At 38.6% G+C, this 20939-nt stretch overlaps 2 protein-coding genes across 4 annotated transcripts in view; one reads left to right on the top strand and one right to left on the bottom strand.

Moving 5' to 3' along the window:
* Window positions 1-733: 733 nt before the first annotated feature.
* serpinb1 (serpin peptidase inhibitor, clade B (ovalbumin), member 1) lies at window positions 734-4213 on the bottom strand. 3 transcript variants are annotated; one of them, XM_008406701.2, is made up of 7 exons: window positions 3948-4213; window positions 2777-2959; window positions 2090-2227; window positions 1888-2005; window positions 1649-1791; window positions 1373-1540; window positions 734-1263 (listed from the first exon to the last, which is right to left on the bottom strand). In XM_008406701.2, the coding sequence occupies exons 1-7, from the start codon at window positions 3981-3983 to the stop codon at window positions 850-852; spliced, it is 1200 nt and encodes a 399-aa protein (XP_008404923.1). In that variant the 5' UTR covers window positions 3984-4213; the 3' UTR covers window positions 734-849. The 3 variants fall into 3 exon arrangements, with proteins under 3 accessions (XP_008404923.1, XP_008404922.1, XP_017159705.1); XM_008406700.2 differs by having other exon boundaries at window positions 3864-4212; XM_017304216.1 differs by lacking the exon at window positions 3948-4213 and adding an exon at window positions 3367-3452.
* A 9925-nt stretch (window positions 4214-14138) lies between these two features.
* The window catches only part of mylk4b (myosin light chain kinase family, member 4b), a 28790-nt gene continuing 21989 nt past the window's right edge, over window positions 14139-20939 (top strand). The window contains exons 1-2 of the mRNA XM_008406703.2: window positions 14139-14372; window positions 19872-20124. Coding sequence (XP_008404925.1) covers window positions 14317-14372; window positions 19872-20124 — 309 coding nt within the window. The 5' untranslated portion in view covers window positions 14139-14316. The remainder of the gene's footprint in view (window positions 14373-19871; window positions 20125-20939) is intronic.

The following is a 20939-nucleotide window of genomic DNA, read 5'->3' as shown; positions in this document are numbered from 1 at the left end:
TTTGAAACTAGAAATTTACCTAACGAGGTTTTATTTGCAGGTTGTGCTGCTCTCTGCCTGCAACCGAAAGTCGAAATCTTTGAAGTGAGGTAGAATTGCCTCATAATATCCAGCATAAGCGTCTGGAGTGTAAAAAGTTTAGATAGAGGCAGTAATAAAGGAGTTACCTGCTTARTTTAACATAGTTAATGAACAGTTCTAGGCCACCATGGATCCTAAACATGGCTGTAGTAGATCAATAGATTAGGTTCCTCCAGGCCACTGTATTTGTTGCCAAGAAAGGATCTACTGTTCACCTTAGTGATGGCAAAGTTATTAAAAGACTGGAAATACTGAGTTATGTCACTGAAGATGTGTACTAGCACATCCAATAATGGGTTTAGCAGTTAACTATAAAGAACCTTGGTCAACATTAACTTTTTATTGCCGTCCTCTGGTGGATTAAAAAAATGCATGCTCTTGTATCCAAACTTGTTGCTGAAGCAGTATTTTCATTTGGCTCAGCTCTAGCTACCACTGTCGGTCACCTCAGTTAATTTTTGGTTTACTTTTGATCATCATTTAATAAATCTGAAACCTAATTATGACTTTTGATCTGTTCAGAAGAAACCGGTTCAAATTTCTGAATGAAACAGTTTCAGTTCCGCTTGACTTAATTCAACAATGCTTTATATAAAAACAGTTAAACAAAATAATTTGAAACATTTCTTGAAAGAATCACAGTTTAGCACAGTGTCATTTCTGTTTTTTTATTGCAATTACTCCTTAAAGTTAGCAAAAAGCAAAGGATTATTTGATTAAGTAATTGGCAACTTTTTCAGCTTTTATTTTAGCGTCAAATTAATTACATCAGTTCTCTTGAGGAGATGAGAACCTGCCAAAGAAGAGTATGGACTTGGTCTTGTTGTGCCTGATGAAGAAGAGGAAGGGGTGATCTGCTTGGAAGTGCTCCTCCCTCAACATGCAAAAAGACACCATGCCAGCTGTGGCTGCAGCAGCTTCTGTGCCCTCTTCGTTCACATCCACAAAGGCCTTGTGGGCCACCGTAGACAAGAAGAGGCCCCCGTCTTCGTTCATGCCTGTCAGGTCAGCTTTGCCAGGGCAGAACACATCCGTCATGCCCATCTTGGACAGATGTTCCTTGAGTTCGTAATCCTCCTCCAGCTTGAACTTTGGCAGGTGGACGATGATTTCTGTTTGGATGTCCATGTTTGCCCTGTTGGTCCATTCATCCAGCCTCTCCGGCGTCAGCTCATTTTCCAGCTGCAAAGGAGTAAATCTGGTGACTACATTGTTCATTCTCTAGCTATTAGAGTTGCAGCTTGAAAACAACATTTAGGTTTCCTTCACTGTTTTATTTCTGGGTGTGTACCTTCAGCAAAGGGTCTGAATCATCTGTAGATAACTCTGGCAGCAGGATGAACATGCTGAGCTCCTGTTCCACGTATGGAAGCTCCAGGATCTGCAGTCCCAAGTCATGGATATAGTTGAAGGGCAGCTTCTTCATCTGGTACATCATCTGGACTGTTTTGGTCTCATTCTGACACACAAGAAACATAAAACGGCAATTATTTTTCAGAGCACTTGTTGTCGAAGAAACTTTGCTCTACATCTGTTACAGTATCTACTTCGTCGAAAATCACCTTACCAGGCTGACTTTAAAGGGCATCTCCTTGGTGTTGGCCGCATCAAAACGGCTCATCCAGTTTCCTTTAAAGTAGATGGCGTTCACCAGAGCCAGTCTTGTCATGCTGTTAACTGTTCCTGGCTTCAGAAGATCTTTTATCTTGTCTAAAAAAAAAGACAAAACACAATCCAACACTGTAGCCTAAGCCAAGAGACAAAAACTCAGTATTCACTGTTTTACAATGATATTAATATTCCTACTTTCTGTCTGCTCCTCCACCCAGGTGTTGATCTCAGCTCTGCAGTCCTCTGGGTTTCCGATGAAATTGACAGCCTTCAGGTCTGCCTGGTAGAACTTTTGTGTGTCTTCCAAGAATTTCTGCGGATATTGGATTATTGCTTAATCAATTTCATTTTGCCACATTTTAAAATCAGTTTGACGGGCAGATGTATGCAAACTCACAGGGAGAAAATTAGACGTGGTCTCTCCATAAAGACGGTTGGCCACCTTCAGGATGTACGATGCAGACGGGGAGTTTATGTCGGCGTTTAGCTTTTGGAAATCTGCATGGACGCCTTCACCGCTAGTGAATGAGAGGGCCTGAGGGAAATGAGGAGAGGAACATGAAACTTAATGTAAGACGACGACAACAAAAAAAGGAGGGTTAAGCAGCTATAGTACCAAAAAGATGTCTAACATCTCCATCTAAATCTGTATAAGGAAGTGAAAAAAAAAAGTAACGCTTGGCAAACACAAAGGTCATTAATCTGACTTAAATGTACTTTCTGACAGGCGGGAGTTTTTCCAGAGGAACTGAGTACAAAAACTTCAGCTGTTATGTTGTTATTTTTACAACGTTCAACTTTTTTGCAAACAATGCGTAGCTTGTTCCAAGGGTTATTAAATGAGGTCAAAGTACAGGTTCATTCCATGAAGTAAGGGCCTCACCCAGGACACACCTGTCGGTTTGTACCTTAGATACACAACTGGTGTAATACTGGTGATAACTGTCTGAACTTACAAATGCTTAGGAAATATAGGGAGGAGTTGACTGCATTTTAAAACCCTCTGCATAAAGTGTTTTAAAAGCCGCTGACAAAGACAGAAGCTGCAGAGGACTATCATGTGATGAGTTGACGGTGTCCTTACCTTTGCCATCTGAGTTGCAGTGTCTCTCTTGGCACCTAAATAGACCATTGCCATCGCCGAGCTGATGCTCAAAGGAGAGACAAAGATGTTCCTGGCCGGATTTGCTTGGCTCAGAGTACGGAATAATCCCAGGGCAAAATCTGCGTTGCTGTTGGCCGCCATGGCTGATGCTGTTGGGCTTTGCTAGGATAGAGGAATTCAAGTGAATTGAAATCAAGTCATTGTATTGCCTGTTGCACCCACAAACAAAAAAAAGCACAAGGAAATATATTCAATGTTTTTTCATTAAGTGTCCAGAGGCTAAAAGGCAAGAAAATTGTTCTTTTATAACTTTTCACTTTTAGCRTATTAAAAACAAAACACTTAAATTGAATAAATACTTCAGTTTTGTTTGCAAATTTCAAAGATGTCTCAAGTTTTCCAACTAAAATATGTCATTATTAAATTAGAAATTAAACAATTTCAGTTTACATTTGTTTGATACAAAATGAAGGAGGAAAATAAATTTGAAAAATCAAATATTTTTTCCCCATTCTTAAATTTACCCATAATTACGAAGACCTTAAAATTGATCAACTCAATTTACATACCTTCTCGGAACTTCTAAGACAACACAGGTTAAAGTTGGTTTACTTATAAAATGAGTAAAACATCTATTTAAAAAAATATAAACAATATATAAATGTCCTGGAAAAAAACTAGTAAAAGTATTTTAGGACAACTGTAAAGGATTTTATAAACTAAGACTCAAAAATGAGAAAGACAAGAACGTTCGCACATCATATAGCTGTAAAGTAGGCGGAGCAGCAATTGTGCATTATATTAAACCTAAATGTTCCACTAACCCTCCCACAGACTACTAGGCCTTGTATTAAGACCTCTTAATGTAAAGCTGCTTAGCTATAGCTTAATGTAAAGCTGCTTAGCTATAGAACCCTCATAACGTCATCGAAAATATCAATGTGCTTCAAAGTGGTATTGTGCCCACCCGGAAATGAATCTACAGACGGTAATTTTGAGCGTCCGCGAAATAAATTTCAGATACACGAGCTATTTTTTTTTGTTTGTTTGTTTTAAGTATATATACCTTTTCTCGGGCTTGTTGCAAGCTGCTGTAGCTCAAACTTGAAAGTGAAAGGAAAAGCAAAAGACATAAAAAAGTCCCCCTTACACCGACGTTTGTTTCCGCTGGACCACGGCCGATCATAGGACTGCCGTTTTATCAGGGGGTAGTGGACTACAGTCCGCCCCGGTTTGGGTGGAACGCGTGACTGCGCGATTCACCGAGTGACAAAAACATTCGGCTTTATTGTCGTGTGGAGAGAAGAAACAGCAGCCAGCTGTGCCAAATGAGGTCTGTGCCGATAAGCTGCGTCACAAGTGCACCTTGTTCGACTGGAACGGCTCCACTCCCAAATGAGAGACGTCGTTTTCTTTTTTTTTTTTTTTTTTGCAAATAGAAGATGGTGAAAAAGCTGCTTTGTTTGCCTTACAAAACGACACAGTAAAATCCCGTCTCACAAAGATAGTCACTATAGCTCACAATAACGATGCTGTCACAGGTGGGGTCTAAAATGGCACAAAGAGTTGGCATGGCATTACAGAGCGAGCGAGTATCTTCACAGTTTGTTAAAGCAATGTTAGGTCAGCAGTCACCAGATGAACCATCATTGCCAGCACCTGGTGATTGAGATCGCAATGTGGTTTAGCATGATGCTCAGTGGTGGCAGATGGCATCTAGCACTATGGCTACAGGTGTAACAGTGGCCTGTTTTTGGAATCGTTTAATGTGGGCATCCAGCAGCATCTCTCATACCATGATGGGATCTTATTTGGACCTTTAAGCATTGAGTTTAAAAGCACCTACAATAATCAATCAATCAAATTTTATTTGTATAGCACATTTCAGCGGCAAGGCATTTCAAAGTGCTTTACATAAATAAAATAAAAACAGGAATAAACAGTGAGAAAGAGAAAAAGATTATGAAAAAGATTTTTTTAAAAAAAAGATAAAAACATTAAAACCTCAGTTTTAGTTAGAACGCCGTCTAACAAGGGTACTCACACCTTAAAATCTTCATTAAAACATAAACAGTGAGAATAAGGAAATAAAAAGTAAAGATAAAAACATTAAAAACATCAAAGACATCAAAACCGGCACTCTACTCCTAATTCAGCCATAAGCAACTCTAAACAGGTGGATTTTAAGTTGATTTTTAAAGGCACCCAGTGTTTCAGCTGTTTTACAGTTATCTGGAAGTTTGTTCCAGATTTGTGGTGCATAGAAGCTGAAGAGTATATTCTAGTGTTAGGCGGTTTCATAGTATGAGCACCTTGCCTTCTGTATACTTAAAATGTAACAAAGCTGCGATAAGTCTAACACCAGACTGTTGGATGCTCCAGCAACTGCTTGTTCGGGTACACCAACAGTCGTGCACATAATGAGTACGCCACCTGTGTCATATGAGTACGACACATTATGTAAGAATTATAATTAAATATTTTGAGTAAATTACTTATGCAAATTAATAATATCTGGTAAATTAATCAAGAGTTTACTCTTGTAGATTACAGTTAAAGTGACTTTGTCATGACTTCTCTGGACATTACATACTTTTAAAATATGTGTATCTCAAAAGATTCTTTAGCCTGTTCCTCGTACTCAAATCTTATTTCCAACATTTCCAACTGTAAGGTGACTGAAAATTAAACACTGATATCCAGGAGAGAGCCGAGGTTGGCCGTATTTCCTCAGAAAGGTGTGTCACTGTTATTCATATCTTAGAGATTACACCTAATCTCCATTTGTTAAATTTACACTGTTACTATAGTAACAAGTGAAAACTGATAAACATGTCAGCCTACTGACAACCTTTGGACTACAGACCTCCATACATCTCCCTACATTTCTTAGATAGCATTTCAACTCTGATATTAAAGCCATGCAGCTGGGAATTAAGAAGATTTTCTATTCTCTTATCAAAGGTCTGCAAAGGTAGAATAAATATGCCAGCGATTTTCCATATCCCAAAAAAGCTACAGCCCAAACGACCTGTGTGAGAACATGAAGACAATTTCCCTTCATGTTCTCCCTTTAATTCACACATGCTTGACATATTTAGTATGTTTTTAGTATTTATTTTTATAAATTGCAAAAAAAAAAAATTGTAAGATTATAATGGTAGGGCTCTTTCAGTGGGTTTGGACGAAGAGGTTGTGTACACTTTCATATGATTAGGAGAGAGATAAAGTTGGAGCAATTTAGAACTTATTAAACTAATTTAATATGCTTTTTAAATTGTAAATAGTATGTAGTTTGCACACTATTTCCAGGTCATGGCATAGCAAGAATAAAAAAATAAATAAAAAAATAAAAAAAAACGGACTGTAATAGACTATACTAATAAAATGATGTTTTTGGTTGTTTTTTCTAATGAAAGGTAGAACAAAAAAAGGCTCCTTAGAATGCAATTTTCAGAATATTCCTCACTCAAATGTGTACTTAACTCTGTCCAATAGAGGGAGCCAAAGTGACATGTTTTTGTCGCTCTGTTAGTTTTAATTTAAGTTAACTCAATTGCAAGGTAGAACATATGTGAAAGTTTTACTTAAAATTAAGTTTTTAGATAAATCAAAGAAATGTTATATTATCTAGGCATTGGCAATGTACTGATGGTGTTATTTTGTATTCAGGTATTCAGTCATTCGTTCAAAATAGCAATATTTCAGTGCAGCATGACTTTTTAAATATAAAATATCATTGAAGTAACAAATATTTTTGCAGTGGAGAAGTATGGAGATGAGTGTTTTTCTCCCCCTTCTGGAAATGAGACCAATAACCTAAAAATAAATGCCAAAGATGTGAGATTTAACATGTAGATTTACAAAACATTTATGGTTGTAGTTATCTGTTTACAAACTCTTGTGTTACACTGATTTATTTATATAAACAATTTTGGGCATGCATAAGTCCCCATGGAGTTTCAAAAGCCCAATATAAAGCTATGTTCACCAAATTAAAATATGATTGAAAGTCATTTTATTTCAATTAACCAAGTTAAACGTGAATAGAAACGCTCAGACTGGTGTTTTAAAGCCTTTAATTTTGTTAACTATTATTTTTCTGCTCATGGTTAATTAAGCCACAACATTTAAGATGAGGATAGTTATGTAAAAAACATTTTAATACATAAATGTGGGTTTAATACAATATATGTTTATTATGTTGATAAAGGTAATTTGAAAAACAAGTCTCATCAGAATGTATATTCTCATTCAATGAATATTAGTGAATACCCCTTATACTTGTAATTTAGTATCTTAACAAAAACAGAATCAAATCTATGTCTATTATTATTTGCAGCTCATTGTGTCTCAGATTATAGGTTGGATTTTAATCTTAAAAAGCTCAGACTGACTTTCCTGACCTAGTATTTTATGGTGGCATACTTCGCTGTTCAATAAGGTACAGATGACAGGAAGAAAGAGAGGCTCTTGGCAGAGGATCCGACCTTCTATAAATCTCGTCATTGTTATTCTGACTTATTTACGAGCGTGAGATGAAAGCARAAGCAGCTTTGCACCCGCAGCGCGGGACCGAGGGCGACGAGATGGAGCAGTTGTCGTTCAACTGACTTTACCTTTGTCCTTCAGCTGGCACGTGAGGGATGTCAAATGTCCACACACATACACTTAAATACTTGTAAATGCTAAGGACCCAAGGCTTGTCTGATCCTCAATGGAAAAATGCAAATTGCAAAATAAACACAAGTTTGGAATCCTAAAGCGTGACTGCAGGGAGGACTTTCAGCAACGTGGTCTATTATCCATTTGAGGTAAAGTAATATTTGAGAAATAATGAGTAAACAAGCAACTTGAACTAAAAATAATATGCATAGCATTAAATCCAAGTATATTGTTGTTACATTGTTTTTTTTTTTTACATGAATGTTGGAATTTGGGCCAGTTGCCTAGGGTGGCAATGTAAGGGGTGGGACACCACCTTCTGGCAGACAAATATAACTTATCTGTTACATGTTCTGCATAAAAGCAATAGGAAGTTTTCAATTGCTTTTATGCATGTTCAATCCATGCGGACATGGTGCCCCCTGCTGGTTGCAGAGAATTGGGAGACTATTTTGTGCTTTGTCATAGGGCTGGACTGAATTTTTGCCCACTCTTGTATGTAGATGATTCCCTGCATTTAGATTGGTTTGGGGGGACAAATGGAGGGGTTCACATTGGGACACTGTGAAATTTGTATTTCTCATAATACTCAATGGCCTGGGTCCTGAATAATATATTTGGAAACTAGAAAATTTCTGAAGAAATTTAAACGGGGTCTGCCAAAGTGCGGCCATCGGTTGGAAACCAGCGTGTTGATGCTAAAAATGAGCATCAATGGTAAGCTTAGCTAAATTGTAGTCAAAATGCTAATGTTAGCATAAATGCTGCCAGTTGCATGTGGGGTATCACTAGCATGATGTCTCTCTTTGACTTACTCTGTTCAGTACACTAAACATGAGTTCTGTGGTATAACAGCACTCTTCTTCTTTATTAACATAATCCAAAATATTGAGGAAAAAAAAATAGAAGAAAGTAAATGAGAAGCTTACCCATCAGAAAGATGGAGATGAACAGAATCCATGACATTTTTGGAGGACAGACACTATGTTCGCTACACTAAAAATTAGCTATTCTTAGCCACGGACAAGTAAACTGTCCAGAACAGAGGCTGTTCACTTATACTTCCTCCTCTACAAACAGGTAAACCAAGAGTCAGTTTGAGTTGATGTAGCTTCACTCCTCTTGTTAGGTTGTTTCCTTCTGTAAGCCCATGTAGATAAAAGATTATTGCCTCAGACCAATGAAACATTTTACTTTTAAAAACAGAAAAGTATGCCAAAAAGCTACTTAAAGGTTATTATTTTCAAAAGGTGCTTTTAATCTGACAAGACTCATCAAGCCATTTTTAATTATTCAGTATGACTGTCGTATGTGTGCTTTGAAAATGACTAAACAGACCGACTAAGACTTCTTAGGTTCGAGCAGAAAACTCATTAAATGCTTTATCTGGTTATAGCACTAAACCAGAAGGCAACAAATGCAGAATAATTCCCAACGTGTGTTCTGCATTTGATTATGCGGTACTGGAGAGTGGGGTGATAAGTCTCTATCAGTCAATCACTCACTTCTAGCTGGTTAATCACACAATAAAAGGGAAATACTGAAGGACTTTAGGCTGGTATTTAGTGATTTCTGGTGTTTATATCTTGCTGAATGCAGACAGAACACCAAGTACCCTGTTGCTCCTGTCATGGAATATACTGTTACTACTTCAGCTGCACGTTCACTATACTGACCTCATTACCACAGTGTGACTTCTCTCCTTGGAGACAAGTAAATGAAGTGTGGTATATCTGATACAGATTCTCCAGAGCACAGTTTGGATCTAAGAAAAAGTGAACACTGTGTCCCAGGTCTTTTTTTATTTTTCCTATCAGTTTATCGCTTGCACATGCATGAAAGACCGTGTTTCTAATTGCAAGCCCTTGTGTGCAGGATTGCATCTGATACTGCGGAATTTACACCTTATATAATGACTTGTGTCATTAGTAGCTGATGGTAGCACTTCCTAGTTAGCTAGGAGGATTGCACCGAGGAGTGCAAGTTTCGCAAATCTATTTATTTTCCTTCCCATCAATGCAACTAAGGATCAAAACCAAAACAAGGCTGCAGGTTTCCAGTTGATGAGTGTTTGCGATGCTGACCATCATCCTTCTGAAATGTGCCATGGGCGAAAGCAAACACAGGTGTTTGGCCAATTAAGTGAAGTCGCTTCTGCAGCCGACCATTGTCCTCAGCTGCCATTCCAGCCTCATTGTGTCTCCACACAGCTGTGACCTTCTCAGGGATTATCAGGGAATCTGGTATCCTGATTGAGATTCTGTGTAAGATTAAGTGAGCCCCTGGAAATCTATGTCAAGTATACAGTGTGTCACTCAGCAGTACACATCTTTGTTTTTACAGCTCACGTGTGGTCAGTGCCAGAACGATTTACACCATCTATGATGTCAGTAATGGAGCTAAGATTTGTCTTTAAATCAGTATGATAGTCACACCAGGCAGTTTCAAAGCTTTATTTGAGCTTAGAACATCTTGGAAATACTGCAAAATTTTGCAAACTATCCAACAATTCCCTTTTAACAATGTGTCACCAGAATAGGCTGGGTTTATATTAGCTACCCATGCAGTGGTTGTTCTAGTACTACTTTTCACTCCATAATTAGCCTGGAGTGTTTAAATGTATCAACTGAAAAACCTTATTGCAAGAAAACCATCCGTCATTCATTCTATCAGCTGAAGCTAATTAGTATAGCTAAACATGTAGAGGACCATTTGGAGAGAGTAGTTATTGATTTATCTGATACAGTATCAGTGGATGTGCTGACAAATGAAAAAGCAAAAGAAAGACTTTTTTTCAATATTGCCAGAATCTTTAGCTTCTATCATGCATTTGCCTAATGCATAGACTGGTTTTGTTCATGCCAAACTCTCTGCTTACTTCCTGTCTATCAAAGATTACCTGTGCAGTCATTTTAGTCTTGTTTAGGATAAAATGTTTTGTTTGATCTCATTTGTTTGGTCTCTGGGGTCCTATTCTGCCACTTCACGATCTCATCTGTCTGAACATATGAAAGCTTTGACACTTTAATATTCATTAAAGTTGCTTTCATATTTCCCACCCATGTGAGGAATTTGGGACAGTCTTTCCTTTCTGTTTATGTTGGGGTAAGATTTGATTCCAAATTAGTTTGAGCGTTTCAGAACATGATTCATGAAGTATGGAAAGTGTGTGGCTTAGGTTTTATTTTTGGCCTCAGGTGTTTTGCTTGGACTTGCTGGCGCTCAAGCACCAAACATGGTTCTTTAAGGTTGTAAAATCTCTCGCAAAAGTATTCATTGAAGTTTCCCATATTTGTCACATTTGAAGCACAATCTGCAATGTGTAATTGTGAATTTATGTGATTGACTGCGAGTGTCTTTTAGCACAACATTTTTTTTTACCTATTCAGTAAATCAGCAAGTTCTGAAAAACATCTTCATAGTTGTGAAGCTGAAGGGAAATGAGATATTGTTTCAGAGAAAGTTTCCATTAAAATGTGCTGGATTTATTACTTTTCAGCTGTTTTTAGTTGATCAGGTAGATCAGGGGGAAAGGTGATAGAAGGAGAAAATTAACACTGCACTTCACCCTTACAACATTCATTCCCTCTGTGAAACATAATGGACGCATCCCAAGGCACATCATGCCTTGGGATCCGTTTCTTGTAAAGAATATTAAAACCTGGTCAGAAAGATGGATAGGGCAAAAATATGAAAAATACTCCTGTTGGAGGCAGCAAACGACAGGAGATTCTCCTCCCAGCAATACAATGAGCCTAAAAACACAGCCAGTGCTCCAGTGAAATGTTTTAGATCAAAGTATATGCATGTCAGAATGACGCAGACAAAAGCTTAAACAAACTGAGAATCTGTGGCAAGATACACAAATGTTATTAAAATGCTCCATCCAATCCGACTGAGGTTGAGCGTTCAAGCAAGGAAGAAAGAGCAAAATGTTTGGTCTGAAGGGACAAAGCTGGTAGAGACAAACCTAAAAGCACTTGCAGTTGTAACGAAAGGAAAAAGTGATTCCATAAAGTAATAATTTAGGATGCACATAACACGTAACCCTTGCATATGCACATAACACTTTTCAGATTTTTTTTGAAAAGCGAAAAACTGTATTATATATAACCCTCTGCTGATTTGTGATTTCTCAGATAAAATTCCACAGCATTGAAGTTTTTCTGTGAAAAAGTTACAGGAGTATCAATTATTTTACAAGGCACTGTATCCAGTCTATGACAACACACTGCGGCAAACAATTTTATTGTCCCAAGATAATTGAATTTAGCGTGAGCTAAATGAAGAACCAGTGGAATGCAAACATTTGGCCCTGAGCGACATACCAGGACCAACATAAAGCACCCTTAAACCCTGCGGTAAGGGACTCACGGGGAGCCAATTTGCACACAGGAGGAACATCAAGACAAGGAGGCGACAGAGGGAGAGAAGAGGGATTCGGTGCCACGGCCACGAGGCTAAAGACTGAGCTCACTAACGAAAAGGTCAAGAGAACATTACAGTGATAAACACAACAGATGATAATGAGACAATGTGACAGGTAAACAGAACTCACCCACAGTGAAATGAACATGTTCATTGCCTTAAAAAGCTACAATAGAGGAACAAATAAATGAACTGATCTTCAGGAGGAGCTAAAATATAAATACAGATTTAGCCAACCCTGCATCAGAAACGGCAATCCAAAAGTCATGTGTTCCTGACGTAGCAATGAGCAGCTGATAACTAAAGACCTGGAAGTAGTGAGTGGCACAGTTGCCTGCCTGAACATGTATGGATCTGTTGTACATTAAAGAAAGTGGAAGGAACTGGCGCCGTCCATTGACCAGGACATCCAATAGTAATCATAGAAATTCTGATAAAGGATGTTGGAATGATATGAAGAAGCAATTACTTTGGAACATCAAAATCCACCACAAGTGCAGTTTGTTTATTTATTTTTTGTGTCAAATAGCAACTTGTCACTAATATATGGTAGTGAGATTGAGTATGGCACCTCTATGGCTCCCAGTGGTGAATTTGTCACTTTCCTAAACATCCAGGACGGTGTGACCAGGTCACTGTGCCTAACAGCACTTCCTAATCTAACAACACTTCTGCAACCATCAACATGGTCTTCTTCAAGCGCGCTTGAAAACATCCTAGCTGTGAAACTGATGATGTCGTTTGTTTGTTTTTTAATTTAACTATCCATAAAAAATCTTTTTCAAATTCATAACGATGGATAGATAGCTAGCTGTTATGCAAAAATCAAAATGGTCCTTCAGACCACCATCAGCTCTCAGATGCCATGAAGGAATTACCATTTCAGTTTCTCATGGGTTAATGGCGAAAGGAGCATTTTAATAGACCAACTCACCCGTTTGCCCTGCTGCCCTCTGACAGATGTTACGGAGCCATAAAATCTGGAACAGCAAATAATTTTTAACGTCTGAGCCAGCTGAGACTTTAAGGCCATGCCTGTGTGTAAGAATACACTCCGGCCCTCACAACAACCAGACAATGTTATGTAGCGTAATGTATGTTATCTATTTTTGTTGCGCTGTTGAAGTACAAGCAGTCAAAAAGTTTGAGGTACAATAATCATAAATAGCGCAATGCTATTTTTGAGGGCCATTTCTCTTACAGCAACGTTTCACAGACATTTATGGTTAAATAAATCAACATTTTGTAGGACAGAGTGTCAGGCCTCCTTTGACCCAGTCTCTTTGAGCTCACTGAGTGAACAAGAATAGGCTGTTTTTTTTTTCTCTAAAAACCAGCTTACTCATGTGCTTCACATCATCTGCTACATTTTTAAAACAAGCAGCTGCTAAACCACAGCATGATGGAAAAGGTCACCCTCTCTCTGATCTTAAAGGAATTTAGAGGTTTATATTTGTTCATGTTTACAACCATTTGAAATTACCCAACGCTAAAATTAACAGGTCTTTAAAAGATCTTTAAAAGATCTAGGTAGAAAGAGTTATTCTATTTACTATCTGCATGTTCAAACATTTAATGTGTGAAACATTTGTTGAAATGTTTCACACACAAATGAGATATTGAGTCATTTTTCTCTACACTTGAGCCTGAATTTGAACAATAGGCCAACCTAGCATTAGAACCGAAATTTGACATATCAACTTAAAACACAGAAATGTTATAAAGCAGGGGTGTCCAAAGTCTGTCCTCGAGGGTCAGCATCCTGCATGTTTTAGTTCTCTCTCTAGTGGTGGTAACAACCTCCTCAGCAAGTCAGTGTTCCGCTTAGGCCTCTAATGAACCATCATTTGATGCAGGTGTATAAAACCAGGGAGAGAACTAAAACATGCTTGATGCCGGCCCTCCAGGACCGACTTGGGACACCCCTGTTATAAAGCAACTTGTCAGTAAGGAATCAGAATCCATTAACTGTAGACTAATGAACATGTAGCAACAAAAAATAGTTTTTAATGATTTGGACTCCTTGCACTCATTTGCATCTCACTTCTCTTGCTCAGTCTTCCACTCTGCCGTGAGAAACATGGCGCTCATTCCGTTCATTCTGTTATAATAAGCCGCATTCCCTGGAACAATCTCTCTGGTCTGTTCCTGTTTGTGGTCCCAGAGCAGATGCCCCTCGCTCTTCCTCCTCCCTCTCCCACACACCCCTGTCTGTCTCTGACCCCCACCCCTCTGCTGCTTATCCCTCCACGGCTGTCATGGCAAAAGCGTCCACTGCTTCCACTTGGACAGTGTGTCAGTGGCATTTGATCAGAGCATTTTAGTCCAAGCGGGGAGAACGAGAGCATCCAGCACCAGCACTGGAACGCAGCTGAAGAAGATTAGGACAGCTTGGGGAGATAACCTCCATCAGACCCAAGAGAGACATGGGAGGAAAGGAGAAGATGGTTTTGGTGATCCCAAATGTGCCCAACTACCAAGGGTGAGTCTATTGTTCTTTCAGGCTGATTCAGAAAGACATCTTGGTTCAGAGACATAAAACATCATGAAGAGCTTATTTAACATTTTTTTCCCTGCAAATACCAAAAATCTTCTATCATTTTTCCTTCAAACAAAGTAATCCACAACTTGTCTTATAGCCGTGCTTTAAATTCTAACACCTGGTCTCTGGCAGTATCAGTTGCGCATAGTACACAGCTCCACTTGTCAAGTTACCACATGTGCTGATTTATTTAGAGCAGGTTTAATGTTTTTTACAGATTTTGATTAAAGATGTACTAATATTTCAAAAAACATTTTTTGTGGAAAACAAACAAACAAACAGGCAAAAAAGAAGCATGTCAACTCATTTGATACTAACTCCAGGAGTTGAACCATTCTCGCCACATTCTGAGACAAAAACGATCAAATTTAATAAAAAATAACATTGAAGAGAATCAGACATTCATTGGTTAAAAGTGGAAGCTGGATTACAGGCAGTTTTACAACATAGCAGACAGCGACTCCCATCTGCTGTGGACTAAAATAAGGCTTCTGCTTTGTTCCTGGCAGTATAGGAAAGTCCATTGGGTGGAGGTTCTACAGTTACAAGCTTCTGTAGAGGTTGCTGAGCTGTTGTGAGAGCGGGCTGTGAGCTCTGAATATGTCTATTAGAAAATAGTCCGTGCCAGCTTGTGCATAAGTAACAGCAACGTTTGCGTGTGCTGTGTTGCTGGAGTGATGACTGAGTCTGCGTATTTTCCGAGAGGTCAGCTACACTCCATTTAAGTTCATCATCTATGTGTGTTTTTAGTATGTGCTTCTTGTAGCAGAATTTCTGGGTCACCCAGATCCAGTAACAATTTAGCAGAATCTTAGTTTAGCTATTTGCATCAGAAACTCCAGCAGGCCACTGCTGACCACAGCTTTGGCTTTGATGTGATGAAAGTGTCAGTCTGGTGAGCTGAAAAGTTAGTATACGTTGTGTTTAGACGCAGAAAACTGACCTGCTGATCATTTGATATTGTAACGTCAGACCATCAGCAGGTCTGATTTGGTGAAATTTAATAAGCCTGCATTAAAATCTTTGTATATATTTTTGGAGTGTTGCTTATTTTCATTTTTTTAAATTTAATGTGGCAACTATCTCTTGAGGATCCAGTTCAGCGAAGCAAAAAGGGCTGAAAATACATTCTGTACCTTTGGATGTAAGTGAAAAGGAAGTTCTTTAAAGTTTGAAATGTTTTCTTGATACATCATTAGGTCAGCCTTTAGGTAGTGTGCCTGGCATAAGTACAGGTGATCACTTTGCTACAAATATCAATGTATTATAAGGCATAATGGATGTGTAAAGGCAGACGAATATTTTATAGATTAAAAATAAAAAAATCTGATAAGCGTTGGATTCATTGCACTTCATTTGGATACTTCGAAACAAAAACTAGTTACAATAAATTGGCTACAGAAGTCTTCCTAAATTAATCTCAGTACAAAGACAACTATATATGCAACCAGAAAAACAAAAAAACATGTCGACTGATTTTATGCTAACTCAAGGAATTTGGGTCACACGCTCGGAGTTTGATAGAAATGTTTGATAGAGAAGATTAGTGAGTAAGCGGCATCACAAAAATGAAGGAGCTTAGCAGACAGATCAGGGATAAAAGTGTAAATTGTGGAAAAAGTAAGTATAGGGTAATCTTCAAAAACAATATCACAAACTTTGAACATCTAGCACAGCATTTTGCATTACTAAGAAACGTATGCTACACCTACAAAGTGTTGCCTCTTAAGCTGACAGGCTTGGCAGTGAGAACACTGATCAGGAAAAAAAAAACAAAAAACATCACAAGGCCCACAGGAGATCTGAGAAAGATACAGACCTAAACTTAACTCAAACTATGTGGCAAGACTTGAAAATAAATGTGTCCACAGTATAAGATGAAGTTATTTTGCAAAGCAGAATCTGCAAAAATATGTATTCTCTAGATTTGTACTGCTGGTAAAGACATTCACCAAAAAAAACGTGGACAAGTATTTGCAGCAAAATTGAAATGCAGTGCACACTTTAAAACATTTGTTAATAAAGAGGAAACTAACCTTTCACGTCTTCATTATGTTTTGGTCTATTATTTAAACTAACAAAAAAAATGCATTCAAGTTTGTGGTGACAAAAATGTGTTCAAAAACTTCACCTGCGATGCATTGTTCAACACGTTTACTCTTTCCCAATCATCTGTTAAATTTATTTTTCCTCCACGCACGCACCCAGACACCTACAACACATTCCTAAGGTTACAAGTTTACTGGGACTTTCCATGCCTCAGTTAAACCAGGACTGCGGAGGCCCTACAGAGATAGATACCAGCCAAGGGGTGAAGACAATCCATTTAAAGTCGCCCCTCCTATCCAACTGGTGCTAGACCTTATGTTCTGGCCTTAAAGTTAAAAAAAGGCTCCTAATCTACTCTGTTGCTTTTTCTGTACCAAGCACACAGCCAAACACACCCCAGGTCAGTAAGACCTTGAATTACTTCCGTGCTTGCACATTAGTATGCGCCCACTGTATACATACATGAATGCATGCACATGTGCACACAATGAGAGGAACTGTGCACGCAGCAGACTTGGTGTCCCCTGCACCACTTAACTTTATCATGACCGATAGTAAGTGCAATATCTGTGTAACAAGCTGCAGATGCACAAATGCAACCTTCTGCACGAATAGTTGTGTTTGAACAATTAGTTCACATTGATCAATTGTTCAAATACAACTATTTGTGCAGATGATTTATTCAATTTATCTTTGTCATTAAATTTAGTATTGTGTACCTTGCCTCTTATTCTTTGTTACATAGGATATTACACAAAGGAAAAATAGATATATTCCACACTCCACATAAGCGAACACGTTAAGGTGAACTGTAAATATATTTAAGTGTAATTTTCGTATGAAGTTCCATTGTAAAATTGATCTTATTGGATTTTGGTATGAATTATCCATAATAACGCAAACTACAAATAATTGTACACAACTGTCATGATTAATTTGAAAAGAATATTCAAGCAAAAAAAAAAAATCTACTTTGTATTTAGATTCATTTTTTTTATTTTTGTTTTGAATTACTGATCTTTTAGTTTTATGCAGCGTTATTACAGAGAGGTTACTTCAACTCAAGATCAATTTTTTCTACATTCAGTGTAATAAAGTGAAGCCAATGGAACATTTATTGCATACGGTTTTGATTTAACAAGACTGGTTTTGACAGAGATGTTTTTATTCTCATCACTGAGCTTTTAAGACACTTGACACTCTGCAAAGGATTTGAAGGAGACTCTGCTTTTGTCGCTTGTGAAACATTCACTCCTGGACTAACACCATCCTGAGGGATTTAATGATTCACTGCTACTTCAGGAGTTATGAAATACATGCACTTCCTATCAGTTACATTAAAGGATTAAACTGGAGAAGTAATGACACCCTCTGTTTTTACAAAGAGAAAATGGCAGATGTAAAACCTTAATCCCATGAAGCCACAAACAAGACAAAATAGGTAGATAGATAGGTAACTGTTTTTTAAACTGGAATGAGTTGAAACCACAAGAATAGAAAGCAGGCTAGTTGTGTCCCCGTCTACCCGGCAACAAGTCAGGCCTTTCCACATAATGGTTATTTTTTCATAAATGGAGGTTTTCCATTTCTGCTGATAGCACGCTCAATCAACTTCACCCCTAAACTATGGAAACCTCTAAATAAAAATGACCCAGGGTCAGCTAGCCTCCCAGGAGGAGCAGGGGGACGTAGGGAGGAGGTCAGTGAAGGCATCTCAACACCAGCTGAGCTGGCACCATCAACACAGGCATGAGAGCTCAAGACATTCCCTGTGCAACACACCACATGTAGAGAGATTGGCGGGATCATGGTCAGATGGGACATCTGCTCTGTCTCAGAGTAACCACTCAAAATACTTGGCAACTGGGAATTTACTACATGATAAATAAAAACACTTGCATTCTTTTTGCACGCATTCACTACTTGTTTATACTGTACTGTATATGTTATACTACAGTGTCCTAAATGTCAACCTTCCGTCTGTGAATTAGGTGACTGCTCTAAAACACACAGAAACAGTTTAGGACTGAGTAAACTTTTTTGAGAGATTGGTACCCCAATCACGCCACTTTATTGCCAATCACATTCGATTCAATGAGTCGTTTTTGGTTGTGTTATGCTAGTGACTGCCACATTCTTGGCCCATTTTGCATCTCATGCTATGTCTCATGTCTCAAACATGAAACATATGCATTATGTAAATTTTTTTTAGCTGTATATCATGCTACAATGCCATTCCCTCATCAAAGATATACCTGACATGTATAACTTTTCAACGCCTTATAGACATTGGAAAGTTAACAACAAAAGCAGTACTCAAATTTAAAGTTGTTCCCACAGTAAACATATCCTCAACATTAGAGCAGTGACAGGTGGATCCCACTGAATGTGAAATCCAATCTTGAGAAAACCTTTGATGAGAAGGGACAGATCAGGCTGCTATGCACATCCGGAATTACAGCCTCAATCATTATTCTGAAACTACAGCCATGATATGACGTCTGTAATTGTCAAGCAAAGGCAGAGCATTTATGCTAAGGGGGTATAAATGTCTCCAGTGTTCTTCCATTGCTCCCCCTGATGCCAGCAGATGCCAGAACATATTTCTCCACAACACCATTAATCATTTCATTTGGAAATGAGATCCCACGGCCCTCTGGAGGAACAGATCAAAGGATCTGGGCCACACGGTTTTAAAATTTCAAAGCTGTTAATAAGGGCTGGGCAAGAAACTCCGTTGTCCTTTTATCGCTGAAGTAGTAATCCATTTAACAGCACTTGCTGCACTGCATGACTACATGCACTGTCAAATCATTGGAAAGGCTTACTGTTATTCCTTCTCAAGATGCTGTTCAGCTTACTGGTGGCCAAGTAAAAATGGAAAAGATAACTTGGGATATAATCCTGATATTTCACCTCAAGATGTGTCTTACACTCTAAAAGGTTCCCACAGCAAGAGGGAACATTTATGTATTTATTGATAATGTGTAGACTTGGACTGTTCCGGTTAAGAGTCCTGGCTCCAAGACCATTCAGAGACATTTCAGAAAAGACCAGTTTACCGATGCTGACCCCCAGCGTCCATTCCATTGAAGTTAACAAATCATGGGTTATATACTTAAAATCATTGTGGATAAAATACTCCATTTATGATTATCGAATGGTCAACATTGATATTTTGATTATGCCCCACTTTACTAATTCACCAATGTTGTTTCAGATGCTGTGACATCCACTTTATATCACAGCATCTAAACTGGAGCAGCAGATATTTTTTTCCACCAGTAGAATCTTCTGGACGCCCTTAATCTGCTGCTCCTAAGCCATTAAAATTTAGTTTTGTTTGCCTTGACTTTGTCTCCAGCTGTGAAATATGTTTTATATTTTTAGGTCAGATAAGAGGAATCTGTGTAAGGAGAGTGTTTATGGGAAGAAGAATAGTAAAACCCCAAACACAGCTTTGCCACCTCCGATTCCCATGTCCCCAATCGTTGAAAAGATGGAGGGACTGAAAGCTATCCGGAACCGTAGCAACAGCCTTCGACTGGACCGGCTGGCCTTCTATCGGCACCTGGAGAAGGTGGAGACCATGCGCTCTTTCTGGGAACTCAAACATGTGGAACTGGAGGGAGGAAACCGGCAGGTAATGTGCCCAGACTTGAAATTCTTCATTCTAATAATCTGCATGGAGGTGTCAGACTAACGAACTGACTGACTAGTGAAGAAGTATTGCATCCTCCTTTTCATGTAAGTGGCTTTAGATTTGTATTGGAGCAAATTAAGCCTAATTAATTTGGTTTCACAAGATGATATTGAGTTTCAGTCAGACAAAAAAAAGTCAATTATTTTTTTTATTTTTCACAAGATACTACATAAGACACTGCAAATTCAATTTATCTGGACACAAGGACACAATTTATCTGCATCTATTCTGACTTTACGCCCACTGTAGTTCCCTATTAATAATTCTAGGTCAGAGTGCATGAGGAACATAACACTGTTGTATTCCTCACGTTGATGGTAACATATACGTTGAACCGGAGCCACAATCATCTTTGTGCACAGAGGGAGAGGAAAAAGAGAACTGAAATAACTCACAGCAAACAGTACCCCAGTCCTTGACATCTGTTGAAAGGGCCGAYACGACCCAACAGGTGAACTGCCACAGGCTCACTAGAGGGTGCTGCCGATCTTTTTATGTTTGGTTGTTTCCTGCTTGAACTTTCTGACTTCTGTCTGCAACACTCAAAGACACGCGTGCTATTTGTCGGAAAAATGGTCCTTACACTGTATCAAATACAAGGCCACACACATACACATGCGCACTTAAAGCCTCAGCCCAAAATGAATGCTTGGTATGTAATCAGACTCTCAGAATTGCAGACCTTACCACCAGATGGCAGAAGCGGATACCTCTCGAGCTCAGAAGATGACTTCTAGGACTCCGCGCCAGCTGTT

Source organism: Poecilia reticulata, linkage group LG4 (assembly GCF_000633615.1).
Source record: "Poecilia reticulata strain Guanapo linkage group LG4, Guppy_female_1.0+MT, whole genome shotgun sequence".
Lineage (NCBI taxonomy): Eukaryota > Metazoa > Chordata > Actinopteri > Cyprinodontiformes > Poeciliidae > Poecilia > Poecilia reticulata.
Note: the sequence above shows the minus strand (reverse complement) of the source record. Positions and strands in the feature narration are given on the sequence as shown.

Excerpts from the sequence above, each read along its gene's own strand:
- serpinb1 (XM_008406700.2), bottom strand. The coding sequence starts at position 3,983 with ATGATCGGCCGTGGTCCAGCGGAAACAAACGTCGGTGTAAGGGGGACT. Across the intron at positions 2,960-3,863 it reads TGCAACAAGCCCGAGAAAAG|CAAAGCCCAACAGCATCAGC; the intron begins GTATATATACTT and ends CCTCTATCCTAG. Across the intron at positions 2,006-2,089 it reads CCACGTCTAATTTTCTCCCT|AAATTCTTGGAAGACACACA; the intron begins GTGAGTTTGCAT and ends CAATATCCGCAG.